Source organism: Rhea americana, unplaced genomic scaffold (assembly GCF_003343005.1).
Source record: "Rhea americana isolate MKP2758 unplaced genomic scaffold, rheAme1 scaffold_278, whole genome shotgun sequence".
Taxonomy (NCBI): Eukaryota; Metazoa; Chordata; class Aves; order Rheiformes; family Rheidae; genus Rhea; species Rhea americana.
In genome coordinates, this window is record NW_028186399.1 from 55,641 (window position 1) to 71,746 (window position 16,106).

The window sequence follows — 16,106 nt, forward strand, 5'->3', positions numbered from 1 at the left end:
CATCAGCTAAGTCAATCTTTACAACTTCACATCTTCTATTCTTTATGCTCCACAACCAAGACTATCTTAGCAGCTCCAGTAACCTAAGGACCTGAATTCTTATTCACTCTACAACTGTCTGCTTTGACTTTACAACCCAACTGTAGTTACCCCCTTAAGTTCTTTGCATTATTTGCAGTATCATTTAGGCATTGGACAGATATATAATTTATCTTCACAGTATTAATTAAAAGCTTACTACTAGCATCTCACCTACAAAAAGCAGTACACTGACCAAGACTAGGTAGGTAACAAGTCAGAAATAAAGGGTTCTTTCCTATATTCTGCCATCATTCTCCACAGGTTCAGATGGCAGGGCATAGAGCTGCAAGTTACTTAGACAACTGCTTGTTTTCAAGTTTAAAAATATTTAAGATGTGGATAGAGTACCTCCTATCTGTAGRACTCATGACTACTGCTTTCAAGATGCTCCTCATACTGTCAGGATCAACAATCACAGGAAGAAGAATGGAGCTCACGTTGGTAGAAGAGGACAATACCTTAAGAATATTTTTGGACAAATAGTTTCCAAGAAACTCCCAGTGATATACCAATACTGAGTAAATATAGTCTTTCAAAGCTCAAGCAATAATACTAAGAGAACGCTGTACTCAGTGTTCACAAACCCATTACTCTGGTTCCATTTCTTTCAGATACTATGCCTATTTAAAAGTGTAATGTGCAGGAAAGATTTGAGAATAAGCTGATTCTCAAATATTTGAGAATATGTTGAAAGTTAACTTCATATAACAACTTCAAGTAACCTGTGACCAGTAACTGTCTTACGATGGCTATCTCAGAGAAGTTTAGAACAGTGTCAGAGCTATAAGCCAAGTTTTTTAAAAGTGAGAAAAATGAATCATAGAGAAAAGTTGTTTCTATCACTTGAAATTTTTAATCCAAGAAGTGCTATGAAAAGTGTGATCTACTTCATGTGTAAGTTATTGGGACAGATAATGAAATAAAAGAGTAACATTCTATGTTTTACATAGTAAAGCTAGGGCTTTATGTTGCTTTCTGATCTTAAAAGTTACATCTTCATAAACTAATGCAACTTTCCAGAATTACTGTCAATAGTAAGAACTCTGCTTGTCAGAAAAATGAATACCAGTATATAAGAAAACAAATGAGATTTCTGATTGAATTTAGACATCAGTCAAATAATTTGCCAGAACTTCATTCAGTTTCCTGCATTACTGAGTGAAATGGATAAATAGTGTAAAAATAGCTGTTACAAGGATCCAAGAAGGCAAGAAAATAATGAAGATCGTCACCCAACAATTGTGGAAACTGAGAGGACAGCAGTAAGTGAAAGAAGTAAGTCCTAAATATGAAGTCTCAAAAGGACTGAAAACACAACCCAATAGTCACAGCACTCTCGAGAAAAATGGCATGCCTGAACAAGATAACAAACAACCAGGGAGACTACARTTCAGAACTAACACAAGATAAGTAATAAAAGACCTGAAAATGCAAGACCATCTATCAAGAAGTATATACAGTAAACTACATTGACAAATACATGCGCTAACAGATATTTGGTCTGTTATTTGCACCAAACTTCTCAGAGCATCCAGAATAACCACAAAAAAATCTGCAGTAAAAAAAAAAAAAAAAAATCTCATAAGGATTAGGTAACTGCCTAATGAAACAAAAAGACTGGGGCATAAACGWGGACAAGTCATGGGCAGTCAAGTTTATATCCACCATCGAGAGCTCCAATGCAAAGAATTGCAACAGGTAGGCTAATCTTGTGTATTCCACTGTAAAACAAAACAACTAGAATCTCCTTAACAAAAGGAAAAAAAAAATCAAGAGACATCATGCTGAAGCATCATATATTTTCTTGGCATAAACACAAACTGTATGCTCTGATGTTTTAGTAAACTGCACACAAACTTAGCTGGAGCAACCAATTTAAAAATTAGTTTCCAGGACAGTATGCTTTTTGTCTTGCAATATGCTGCATATTTCCCAGCTCCTAAGGGAACCAAAGGTGTGTGACATCTTATGACAACAACCTTAAGTAGAGATGTCAACAAAAACAATGTTCTCTAAGTCAATAGTAGACGTTAGCTTCAGAAAAGTCAGTTAAGAGCATTAAACAATATTCACATAGCCCTAACCCTAAGGGGGCTCATAGATGCTGGGGGAAAAAAAATAAATACATAAARATCTGCTCAGAATGCCCTGTTTCACACAGAAGAGCATTAGACAAACATCTAAACAACCATCATAGACAGCTAAAACTTAATTTGAATACACAATGCAACATCTTTTCCTCACTCTCAGGATAGCATCAGATAGCTGTGCTGGGACTGAAGAGAAGACTCTTCGTAAACATCTTGCTTATGGCTCCAGAGGAAAGCCAGCTTGACTAGACAGACATCTTGCTAAAGGAATATTGTAATTTAGATGAACAGATATGTATTTTAGAAGCATGGTGTGTACCAACTGTTTTAAAGTTACTTTTCTACTGTTCCTTCTTCAAAATTTTCCTCTAGAAAAGCTCCTTGATATTTTTATTCCATGTTAGTTTTTAATACAGATCATCTTTTTTGGCAGGCAATTCACTTAACTAAATGCCTTCAGTGGAAACAACRGTGGAGCCAGCTGTTAACTGTACCACATAACTGCTATTAATCTTTCCAAAAAAATCACAGTGAAAGATCTCAGACATTAGGAAACCTAAGGATCACCTTTTCTTGATTAAGCTGAGACACTCAMTTGTCCTGAATAGTAGGCTTTAATGCATAAAAACATATTATCAAGTGGCTATATCATTTGGTTGACAGCACCATACTTTTACAGCAACTCCACAAAGAACAGCTCCTGGCACAAGTACCAGAAGCAGAAGGGCTTTGGCCCTTTGGTTATTACAAAGGCAGGGAGCATAGCACTGACAGCACTGATAYTTCTCTCACTCATTTTCTCAAATGCACACACACCTCCGCATAACCCAAAATTAAATTCCCTTAAGAAAACTGTACATATCCACACGTTTACACARTTTAACATAAACACTTAGGTTTGTTATACCTAATCATTACATCTCATTACACCTAATCTAGATGTATTACACTTTGGAAATTAGCTATGAAGTGATAGATACCACAGATAGACTTTCATAATCTGCTTCAAGAAGTGAATCTTGTCCCTTGGCCAAGCTACAGCTATTCCTCATCGACACTGATCATGATTAGCTTCTTTTCAGGCAGCATGTCTGCATCAACACGACATAGCATTTAGATCAATCTGTAACTCATCTCTGCCCCTCCCTGTGCCTTCAAGCTGCTTGGTTTCTCCACAGGCCATCTGTAAGCTCTGTGCTTACCACCTCTTTGGGCAGGCTTTCAGGCTGGGCCCTGACAGAGGCTGTCCTGAGCAGTGCTACCTACTCAGCATTGAGAGATATCTACAGCATCCTCATAGGCAGCTAGGGAGACTTAAATCACAAATCCCTCTCCCTGGAATCCTGGATCCCCTCCACCAGCCCATAGAGACATGAAACCTTCAGTTCATTAAGGATCTTTACAAATATTCTCTTGTAACATACTGAATTTGGGGCTGATCTGTCCCACAGACCAACACCATTAGCTTGTACAGCATAACACTGGGCACAGATTATACAACAGAAAGAAACATCTGAGCATAAGCCCTGCTAGGTTACTGCTGAAGGAGTAGGCCAGCAAAGGAAGCAAACAGTAACATGTTGTTCTGTTTGCGTTGTAAATGGTTATGATCATTGTTCCAATTAACTGCAGAAGTACTGCCAGGTTAAGGGATACTGGGGGAACAAAGCTCACCACAGTGTGAAGAGGGGATCYCTGGAGATCATCTAGTTCAACCTTCCTGCTCAAGCAGGGTCAGCTAAAGCAGGTTTCCCAGGACCAGTCTCCAAGGACAGAGACTCCACAACCTCTCCAGGCAACCTGTTTCATACCCAAATAGCACTGGAGCAATTGGGCAGCTATACCAACTACCCTCTGTGGGGAAAGGGGGAACAAGGCGAAAACACTTCCGTTAGTCCTATAGTTTCRGCAAAAACAAGGCTGACAAATTATTTTTCAAGTGTTAATAGCTTTTACTCACTATTGACAAGGCATAATTAAATACTGCAATTTCTTGAGATTCTTCACAATTCATCTTACTAAAATTTTAACAATATAAGAACTTGGAAGGTTTATTGTTTGAACAAAAAAGACATAACAAAAGCTACATCTTAGCACTCATCTAAAACATTCTGCATGTCTCTTTCAAAGTCTAAAGGAATGCAAACTGCATTGCATTCAGTCTATACGGGCATGGTTTCCATTATATCTGATTCAATATAATAGAAGGTTCCCATAAAGAGAAGGTTCTGCTCTCCCTTTCCAACACTGACTTCTCCCATGAGTTCCAGTCCTCATGTTGGCACAGGACAAACTGAATCAGCCTCCTGATTCAAAGCAAGTTTACTCATATACAACTTTCCATCAGATAAGTGCATAGCGCTAACTTACCTCAACACTGTGTAATTGCTAGCTTAGATCCAAAGGGAAAGGACAGGAACAAATGGCAGGAGGTGGAGGGATGGATAAAGGAACAGGCTTACCATTTTCAAGGTAATTATATACTTCAGAGCTTAATAAAAAATATGATAAAATATATTTAAATATATTGAAGTGAAAAGCAATAGTCTAGACCATGTTTTTCATCTGCTTCACTTTAATTCCATTACCAGAGGAAAAAATTTTTAATATTCTTACACAACTGCAGTTGTCAATACTTCTTTGCCACCTGATCCTTTCAAGATACAGCTTTGAAAGCACCTGTGATTTGTCCCAGATTTGATCCATCCTGCTAAAAAGTTACCCATTTCATGTCACCATCACACCTCCTCCCACCATTCTCCCTCCCCTACTTCTTCACCYCCTATAAAATTAAAAATATAATATTAATGCTCTGTTATCCATCTTCAACTTCAAAACAATATATGCAAACAGCTGCTCACCATGGAATGACGGAAGGCTACATAACAAAAATGTCGTACACATTATCAGCATCTCCTTACCTTCTGTGCTTTATCCTTCTGAAATACAAAGACAGGTGGAGCAATGGCAGGTTTTTCTGCAAAAAGAGAAATCGTTGTTTTTTCCAAACTCATTAATTATTAATTAATTATTAAAATGCTAAGTTCTTTGATGCTTTTACAAACAGCAAATCTCAAAATCAGTTAAGTCTTAGATACAAGAAGTTGTCTCCATCAGGTCCTGGCAACCTATAATAATTATTGAGGACTTAATTTTTCAAGAAAGCGTTTTAAGAAAAGTAATACAACTAATATTGGAAAACTATATCATACTCTTACCTACAGACTTAACTATTTTAAACTAGTACTTTCAACATACTAAAAGCTTTCCAATCAACCTTGGCACATCAGCAGGAAAAAGCCCTTTGCTGGAACACTGTTTTTTGAACAAGCTGTGCTGGCAAGAGCTTTTCCTATAGCGATATATCAGAGTTTTGCCCAAACACTCCTTTCTTAAAAGGGACCTAAGTTTGGAAGTCATTAAGACTTGTGTCAATGATACCTGTGTTTCAGATAATTTAGGAGGTTTCTAAAGGTTTACCTTCTCCTTGAAGTCTACCTTCTCCTTGAAGCACAGATTCAAATGCTACTAGGAAGGACATTTTTCCAAATAAGCCCATCAACATTTAGTCTTCAAGTACAGAATGAATTTCTGCAATGAATGCATCTTTTCCATTGCCTTTATTGACCTCAACAAGAGGAAGTAAAGCAGAAATGAGCTTTCCTGAGAGTTTAACAAGCTGAGGCCTTCTGCCTGAGTTATATCTGAATGTGCATGTGCACTACGCTAAGAGAAGCCTTCCTAAATGCTTGCAGGACAAAGGATAAGACCAACATTTAAGTCTGTTTTCAGAGAGAGACTTGTGAAACAGGTGAACTCGGTGAGAGCTGAGGGTGTTTTGGGGCTATTGTCTTTACAAAAGTTTCACTGTTGCAATTATTCAATCATAAGAAAAAATAGTTATTTAAGAATTAAAAATTTTAAGAACTTTTAGAACTTGAAAGGCTACTGTAAAAGATTTATATAAAGCCCACTAGGAAGAACCATCTTGCTTGTAAGAAGGACAGGATCACAAATTCCTCCTTAATCAGTTGCAGTGTGATCTTGCCAAAGGAAACATGATGCCCTAACTGTATAATATAGGCACTTCTCTAATACAAAGTTGTTTCAGTATTTAATTAAAAAGTGCATTCTTGGCAGGAAGAACAGCCGTAAATATCAAACTGTACCTGGTGTTTTTACAAGATGACTTCATAAACAAAAAGGCTCTGCCCTGAACACCTTACCCTGATCCACCAGTGGAATCAGTGTCATGAAAAAACAAGAAAAGGTAAATAGAAACCAAGAAAAATCCTATTATAACATTTTAAATGCATGTTAAACCAAGTGCGCTGCTTCATGGTACTGCTAAAACAATTTAATGGCTAGCTGCCACCAAAGAAGGCAGCTCCACTCCTGGCTGTCCAACACACTCCCACGTCCTTCCACGAGTGGTGGTACCCAAAGTGAACTGGCAGACTGGGAGGTTGCTAAAGCACTTGGGTCAGCACAGGAGTACCCACCACGAAAGGAAAAGGGGATCGGACTGCTAGCTAGTAGATGGCTTCAGCTGGGGGTGAGGGGGAACAACACAACCACTGTACCTAGCAATGACAAAAGAAACATCCTAARAACTGTGTGTTTCAGGGTGGAAAAAAAAGCCTTTTCTTGCCCTTCTGTAGGTTTCACCCAGAGAGATAACCCAGCAAAAACACTGCAAGACTGGCATAACGTGTTCAACAGAAGTTAAAAATAAACCTGAAATACAAATCCTTATTACACAATCTGTCCTGCTCCTTTTTTCCTTTATTTTCCAAACTACGCTCTGACAGTGCTATGCATCAAGTAGCACTGAAGCTCAAAAAAAGATGCTTTATTATATGAGGCTATGGAATCTATTATTGCAAAACAAAAAGAATATGTGTATGGTCGATATCAAACCTGTTACATCTTTCACAAAAAAAATAGTTCGTTGAAATGTAATAAGATCTTCAAGCTACTTCAAAAGACAGTCCAAAGGCCCGGCACTCCAAGATTTAAATCACTACAGGCCACGGATCCCTTTTGATCCCCTTGGCTTCAGTACAACCTGCTTGTGGGAGACTCTACTCAGGTTTAAGATTCAAACTTTTAAACCCTTTCCTTCAAAAAGATGTTCATTTTTTCCCCCACTATGCTCAGTTTAGTTGAATAGTCATTAGTGCTATAATTATAGTAACAACTAGTAAGCTTCTACCAAGCTACTTTTAACTAAGGCTGTCAAYCTAGCAGGTAAAATGCTGTATTATTGTTCTTCCCTTTCAGAGATTATCCAGAAATTAGGACTTGATCCTGTAACATACAACATAAGAGATTCCTATAACAAGTTCCAAAGAAACCACAGGGATGTAATAAAGAACTACTTAGCTAGTTAGTATTTAATATAGAATAAAAGCTCTAAAGAGAAGGGAAAAAATAAAGCAAACAATATAGAAAATAGATCCAACAGCAATGCAAACTGGGGGCAGGGGAAGGACATGGCCCGGCTGGCAAAGAACTAGAACAGGGAGCCAAAGGAGCTGATGCAAAGGACAGAATGAGAAATGAAGGCTGGTGATGGAAAACTGAATACACCAGGCAGGGGTAAGGAAAAGAGAGAACAYAGATGCCAGGAACAGCAGAAAGCTCACGGAAGGAAAAGTTTGAGGAGAGGAATCAGAAAAGAAACTGGAATGAAGATCTCAAGTATTGGAGATTACAGCCAGCTCAGAAATGAGACTGGGAAAAGCAGCCAAAACAAACTGTGATGAGACATATTAGAGCAAATGGAAGAAAGATCCATGCAAGACAAGACAGTTTCCATCCACTGAGTGGAAACCCTCCCCCAAGCTCCGGCCCTCGASATTTCAGAATCTCGTTATTCCTCTTGCTGCCTGTACAACCAATTGACAAGGTGGCATCCAGCAGTAACACYAAGGAGACAGCAATCGAGCACCTCCACCAACTACCCCTTTGCTTCCTAAGGCATGTTCTAACGGATTGAAGGCTTACAGTACTGCCGAGGATGTGTGCACACGCTATGTACCACTGCACAATGGCTATTTTGTCTAAGAAAGATACTTTCAGAAAATTACTGCCACAAATGAAACACTAATTTTTCAGAAGTTGACTTTGCACACTTACCAAGAAGTTGCACAATGCTGTCCACACAATCTTAATTTGGTTTCTGGTACATATACATAAAGCCTTTAAGTATATGATCACATTTCTCTCTCAGATCCTTACTTCCTTCAGAAGCACAGGAGGAATTTGATCTCTAGATGGCAAAACTAAGCAACTTTGAGTTCTACAAAGGATATTCTTCCACTTGGTCATCACGTGCCTTTTAAAGTCTTGTAGGAAAGCCACAACACCAGAAGAGAAACATCTGCCTCATTCTAACTTAAGGTAAGAAAGGATAACTATATCATCTCATCTGACCTCTATTTCATACTTCTCTGAGCCCAATTGTTTTTGAGAGGCATTTTCAGCTAATGTATTAGTTCTTCAAGACATTAAAAGAAAAGCTTTCATTGTTTCCCCTAATTTTCTATCACGGCACTTGATTTAAAAAAATAAAACCTCACAATACCTAATTTCCTATTCAAGTGTCTGGCTTCAATTTTCAGACTCCTGTTCCCAAGTATGTTTTTGAATGCATTTATTTACCAGATAATGAGCTCTCTAGTACTTGATGTTTTTCCTATGAAGGCACTTACATGTTCTACCCATCACCATCCATATTTCTTTTCAATAAACTGGGCAAAGAAAACCAACTCTCCATAGGAGGTTCTGTCCTCAAACCTTCTGATCTGCTGAAGAGGTCAAATTTTCTTTTTCAACATAAGTAATGGATACCAAACTTCATCCAGTATTTCGCTACCAATCTACAAACAAGTATGCTGCAAGAATCCTCTGATACAGACATAATAGATTCAAGAACCATCTTAATGCTCCCCCTCCCTCCCCCCACCAAGATCACATTGCTTAGGTTGTCAGCATCCAAATTATTTTTCCAGTCAAATTTTCAAATCAACTGAAAAACCACCACAAGAGAAAATTTTTGTAGAATAGAAAAATACATACTAGGTCACAACTTCTCACTTGGTGACCATGGCAGCCTATTAAGTGCTACTCCAAAGTGAAAATTACACTGTCCTTTGTACTAATAGACATCACAGGTGGATGGTCATGTTCTCCTGTAGCAAGCAAGCATCCATTCCATCAAGGTGTCTGAAAGTAAAACGGATTTATCAGCTCTAGAGAACTGTCATCAAGTTAAAGGGAATTTATTCCAATAATGGAATAAAGGAAGACTAAAAAAGGCTCCCAAATTTAAGCTACATTACACAGTAAGAGAACATGAGATCTTCTCCTTCACCTAAGATAAAGCTTACAAAATATTAGTTCCTAAAAATCATGGAACAGGCTTGTTTCTTCTTCAGACAGGCAGACAGAAACAAGGCAAAACAAGAAGGTAAAAACACAGAAGCACTGTCAGTCTTGTTAAAGGTGTTTCAAGATCTGAAAGTCTAAGCATGTAATAAGCAAAGCAGATCCTCAATAGTTACGATAACAGAGATAGTAACTCCCCAAACTGAAGATCAGGAATATGCACACACCACTTAGTATCTTCTGAATGGTGGCAGACTATCAAACTAGTCTGAAGAACAGTTGAACCCCTGTAACTCCTTCCTGCAGTTTATTCATAAGCTTTAAAGACCTCAAACTAAATGAACAATTACAAAAGCCATCAAGTGATGGTTTTCAGACTGAATTTCTTTGAGATATTTCATAACTGAGACATTATATATTTTTCTGACAGCACGTAGACTGATATACTATTATACCCACTCAGCTTGCTTCACAAGCCTTAGAAACCAAAACACAAAACAGAAGCTACTATCTCAATTGTTCAGGCAGAGCTACAGCATCTTCAAGCTATACATACAGCTTGATACCAGATTTAACTCAGGGACCTGGTTCTACGTAGTTATACCAAACTAAGAGATAAAACATCAAACAGCTTTGTTCTACACATTCAGCCATCCAAACCAGTGCAGCTTTGCAGTTAGTGGTGTCTCTAGCAGCCACACTATTTCTGTGATAGGAAATTTTAGATATTTTCTGCAGCAGGAAGTGGCCCTTCACAGAAAAGCCCAACAGACGTGACTGTACATATACAAAAACCATACCTCTTTTGAACCCACCTGAAGGCCATGTAAGCACAAAGAAAAGTCAAGATAAAACAACATAAAAGAAAAAAAGTGGTATTCTGCATATCTCCACTTCTCTGTACTGCTATCAGGCTAAGGCAGAGTAAATTCCATGGCAAATAACTGACAAAGGCCAGGAAAGCATTCTTCTCCTTTGCCACACAGACCATTATGCCTCTGTCTTAGGATCACAGGATAATGCAGGTTGGAAGGGACTGCAGGAGCTCTCTAGTCCAACCTCCTCCTCAAAGTAAGTTGAGCTACGAGGAGAGACCAAGTTACTTAAGGCTTTATCCAATCTGGTCTTAAAAATCTCCAAGATACAAGACTACACAGCCTCCCTGGGTAATCTCTTCTATTGCTCGACTGCCCTTACAGTGGAGGGGGAAAGAAAAAAAAAAAAACACAACATATATTCCCTATATCTAGTCTGAACCTGTTGATTCAACCTATGATGTCTTTGGTCCTTCCAGCATGCACTATTGTAAAGTCTCTTTGACTGCTTCCACATACATCCTGGAATCCTCCAAGTAGTTTTCCCTGAAGCCTTCTCTCCTCTAGGCTGAAAAAGCCCAGTTCTTTCAGCCTCTCCCCCCTCACAGAGAGTGCACCCTTGATCATCTTAGTGACCCTAAATCAAGAACTACTCTTCAGATATGAAATCTTCAGACCCCAGATTCTACGGGATGACAACTCTTAAATCCTCACCAGACCCTCTGCAGTCTATTGACAGCAAGTTTTTTTTTTTTTTTTTTTTTTTTTTTTTTTTTTTTTTTGTGATACAAACTTACAAACTTTTTTTTTGTTAACCTATTCCAAATTACATTTAAAAGTGCAATACTGCCCAATTACCTAGAAATCTGTAAGATAAGTAGGGGAGAAAAAAAAAATCAAGGAAAGTAAGTGCTTGCTTAGATCTGGARAAGTAACTATCTTTGAAGCTAAACACCTACAAGTTGAGAACAATTGCACTGACTTATACACACTATAACAGATCAACTTATACTCATTAAAACAGATCACTTGAGGGGGRAAAATAAAGTAGATAACACCTGTGAACATTAAAAAAAGTGGAAAAGGAGAACAGCAATTAGGCTGTTAACACATGACAAAGACCAAGTAATAATTTATTGCCTGCAAGAGGCCAAACCAGGGAATTAAAACATGAACTGTAATGCACCATAGAAACTGAGTTTTCTTGGTATATATAGTTTGCTTACAGCACAAGCTGTTCTTCCTGTTTGTTTTGGTACCACTCAAAACAACTGTAGAATAGCCCATGAATTCTACATATACTCAAGACTACTCTGTATCAATTCTTTAATGGAACTGCATGCATTTTCTTTACACTGCAGTCTGAAAGCAGGAAAAACAGAGAAGCACAAATAAAATCTGTACCAGCCAAAGATAATTGGATGGCAATAGCTTATTTAGGGAAAAAAATACTGTAAAAAGCAAGCAGCTAACCAGAAAACATTCATCTGAAAACATAACTGCACATAAAAATGTTGTCCCWATTTCTTCAGTATGTGCAGAACCAGTTACAATATAGCCACACAATGTTACAAAGACAAATGTCTTTGCAACATTCCCCGGTATAAAACTGTTTGGCAAAGCAAATACATACAAGAAAGTAACTAGCCACTGAAGTAATTTGGTCTTTTTTCCTCTTAAAGTATACATCATTTATTTTATGYCTGCATAGAACCAAATGTGGTATCATTGAGCCTACTTAATTTGCTTCAAGTTTAGGGACTCTTTGGCTTAGGGGAAAAAATTGCATGCCAGTAGAAAAAAAAATGTTTTTCYGTACGTGCTTACACAGACTCTACCTCGTACTTTCCAGCCCCTGCAAATTCAGGGGTAATCTTCTGTTTATGATGGATACCAATCCAGGGCAGCAAGACAAGTACCTCTGACTAAAGTTTGAGCAAAAATAAACAACAAAAAGTTTATAGTTAAATTTAATTATGTTTATTTAAACAGCTTAGGCAGAAAATATTCTCTCTCACCTTGATACTATTTAAGTTATAAAGAGTAGAATAATCATGACAGAAAAGACAACAGCTGAGAGAAATTAAGAAAAAGCAGACATTTGCAACATTGTAAGATTCTAAATTGGACAATGACAAAATAAGACTCTTCCCTTCCAACAGCTATCAACAGACTTGAAGCGAAGAACAAGATACCAGGCCAAAGACTGATACCCAACCATACTTTATGGCAGCAAGTACAAAGACCATCACTGGGTCATTTATAYCCAGATTTCACAAATGCGATGTGATAAAAACGATGTGATGTCACAAGTGATGCAACAGTGAACATAACTGATATCAGAAAAAAAATACACACATTTCTGCTGTATTTTCAGAACTTTGATAGGGTGCACTTTATAGATCACCTAGTGAGCATCACCTGGGGTATTTTCTGGAGTAAGTCATCCCCAAACAAACCACTAGTTGTATATTTACAGTAAGTTAACAAGAAACGCCTCCAGGCTTATGTGAATACATGATTGACAGGAAGTTCTCTAGATCTCCACGATACTTTGCTGCCTAATTTGTGGCTTTGAAGTATCAATTTTTAAGTCAGGATCTAGCAAGAATACCTACAAAGAATACAATACCACAGACTTAACAGAAAATTTCTGATTCTATTTAACAACTATTGTTATACAACAGTAGCAACAACTGTTGTGCCTACCGTTACCAATCTTCGTCTCCAGTGATGGCAAAAATGAAATCACGGAATCAAACTTCTCATGATGTTAATCCCCAAAACCTTTATCACAACATCATTAAATCTTTGTGACAAAGTCAGTGAAACTTCAGACAGCYGGTGAGAAGTCATCCTCCCCCTTCTTTACTAGCTCTACACTCACCAGCTCATCTGCTCTCAGCAATAGAGGGGAAAGCCCAAGACCAGGACTTGCTTCTAGAAATCTTCACAGTACAAGCTTCCTTGCRAGGTGGCATTTGAACCACCTCATTTTCCCACCTCCCTCTCTGCAGGGAAGGAAATATCTTAATCCAACAACCTCCCACCAAGATAAAGCTTGCCATCAAAACATGACACAGTTTTGCAGTTTCACCAATTCATTGAAGAAAGAGAGAAAAGACATCAGTAGAATGTTATTTAGAGACAAWATCTACTCCTCAGCAGTGATTAAGACAATAGACTAAGAGACATTAGAACCTGGAAAGCAAAAATAACTGATGTATTGTTTATAAAGGAGAAACCAGTGGATGAATTTAAACAAAGAGGTGCCACAGTACAAGTGATGGGTTAAAATAAGGAGTTTTGTACTAGTAAACTGAAAGGACACAAGTAAAGCAAACAGCACTTTTCAAGGCCAAAAGATTTGTTGCAGCAATCAAGGCATTAAGAACCAAGAAGTTTCACTTGCGTGAACAGACAAGGAAAGCTATTGTTTAAACATGCTAAGCAAAAACAATCTGCAAAAATGACACACGATAGATGCAAGTACCTAGAAAGAGGTTTCAGTCAAGGAATAATTAGCTTCATACTTCATAACAMAGCATGATCAAAACAGCACTGTTACACAGACTGGTGAAGACTGAGGGAGATTAAGAGCTCTGTTTTAACCTTGCTTCATTTGTCTTCCCATGAACATTTAGCTGTCAAATACTTTAAACAGAAAAAGACCAATATAGRGTAGAAGATCAAAGAATTATCTGTACAGAAACAGTTATACAGATAACTGTACAGAAACTCACGGCAAGAAGAGAGAAAACAGCAGGGGATGAAGATGACAACTGCAGAAGGAGATGCAAGCAGAAACTAAAGATTAGCAGGTGAGTGAAGTTACCGGAGTCAAGGAAGTGTCCAAAGAGAAAGAAAGAGAAAAAAGGGAAGTCCAGATGAAAAAATAAGGATCAGACCTTTTTTTTTTTTTTCTCCAGAGAAAGCATACAACTTTTTTCTGTAGAAAGACAGAGAGGTAGGAATAGACACAAGCCTGCATGAAAATACATAATGAACATAAGTAATTTGGAATTTACCTTTGAGCTTAATGTTTATCTTTATAATTAGAGTTAGGAGTCAAAGTAAAGAGCTTGCATGACYTCAGATAGTCATTCCCAAAGTTCTGGTGCTAGAAGAACCCATCAGGCCATCAAAGCTTATTAGCAAAGGTCTGATATACTGCCATCAAGTTTCTCATCAAGAATCAGAACCAATTTGACTGTTTACTACTGTTCTTGAAACCAATTACCATGACTGTCCGGGCACTGATGGCTCAACTTCAGTTTGGGAACCAACAGCCAAAGATGCATTGTATCCCAGGATTTGGGAAATAATCTAAATGCAATTGTGCAGTTAGCTGTTTGAAGAATTCATCTTCAAAATCTATACCTACAATAAATGTTTGCTTTCTGTTGTTTCATGTTAACATCAGAGCCATTCTTCAGGCGTCTTTTGACRCTCTCAAAAGAAGGGGCTCATCATTCACTTTCATTCTCCTCCTTGAATGCATTTTCCTTCCTTCATTAGTCTGAGAAGGATGACAGACAACAACATAGACCACTGGGGGTGAACTTGTGCTTACTGAGATTTCCAGGAAGTTACTCGTTCTCAGAGGCAAACTGTTGACATGCTGCATCAGTTAAACAGCATTCTACACACTACCTACCTTGGAGCAGCACATCCAAACRCTACATTAATACAGCCTGTATCTCCCTAACACCTTTCAGACACAAATGAAAGTCCTATTTCTTCACTTAGGAAGTTTTAAACCAAATAAAGAATTTGTTTAGACTTCATCTAGTTTTCCATAGCAGCTTCCCTTTGCTAGGAGCAGAATTAACRTGAGTGGGGGCTAAGGAAAGATTTACAGCAGTCCAAAAGCAACAGATGATGTCCCTGAGGAGCAGCTAGAAGAGGAGAGATGTGAAGCACCCGCCGACTCTGCCAGGCGAGGAGAACCCCGGCGCCCACCGCCACGACGGGGCGCTGGCGCTTGCTCCCTTCCGCGGGGGCCCGACCCTCCCCCGCAGGGCGGGCGAGCGCTGCGGGGGCAGCGGGGCCCTTTTTCTGCGCGCAGGAAGCGCGGGGACCCGCCGCCCCCGCGGCCGCCCGGCACCAGCGCCCGGCGGGGAGGCACTTGCCGGCGCTGCCCGAGGCCGCCGCTCCCGCGCTCGCGGCCACCCCCGAGCCCCCGCTGGCAGCGAGGCCGCCCGGCCCCGCAGGCGCTGCGGCGCGGGACCAAGCGAGGCCGAGGAGGAGCGCGGCGGCTCCGCCGCTGCGGCCGGGCGCTCCCTTTGTCCGGCCGCTCGCCCCGCAGGCGCCGGGGCGCGGAGAGGCCGCGGGAAGGGGGCGCTTCCGAGGGCGGGCCCGCGCCTGGGCGCGCCTCTGAGAGCGGACGGCGGGGACGGGCTCGGGGTCAGCGCCGCTGCCGCCACCCGGAGAGCGCGGCCGCGGGCGGCAGCCCCACGCACCGCCAGCGTCCCCCTACCTTCGTTYGCTAGGTCCGCCATTTTACTTCCTCAATCACGCCCACAATGCATCGCGCAGCCGGACGGCCTCCACTTACGGCCCCCCCACCCCCGGCCCAACGGGACGGCGCATGCGCAAAGGGACAACGGCTCCGTCGAGCCACTACGCATGTGCGGACGGACGGCGCCGGCAGGAAGGGGTGGGAGGGGCGGTTCACGTGCGTGCTGGGAGCGGCGCGCGCGCTGCGCGTGCGCGGGGCCACGCCCCC

At 40.1% G+C, this 16,106-nt stretch overlaps 1 protein-coding gene across 2 annotated transcripts in view; it reads right to left on the reverse strand.

The window, feature by feature from the left end:
- Positions 1-15,953, reverse strand: part of RANBP3 (RAN binding protein 3) — a 44,726-nt gene extending 28,773 nt beyond the window's left edge. For both annotated transcript variants that reach the window (XM_085308480.1, XM_085308479.1), the window contains exons 1-2: positions 15,858-15,953; positions 5,093-5,148 (exon numbers count right to left, since the gene is read on the reverse strand). In XM_085308480.1, coding sequence (XP_085164606.1) covers positions 5,093-5,148; positions 15,858-15,879 — 78 coding nt within the window. In that variant the 5' untranslated portion in view covers positions 15,880-15,953. The remainder of the gene's footprint in view (positions 1-5,092; positions 5,149-15,857) is intronic.
- Positions 15,954-16,106: the final 153 nt, after the last annotated feature.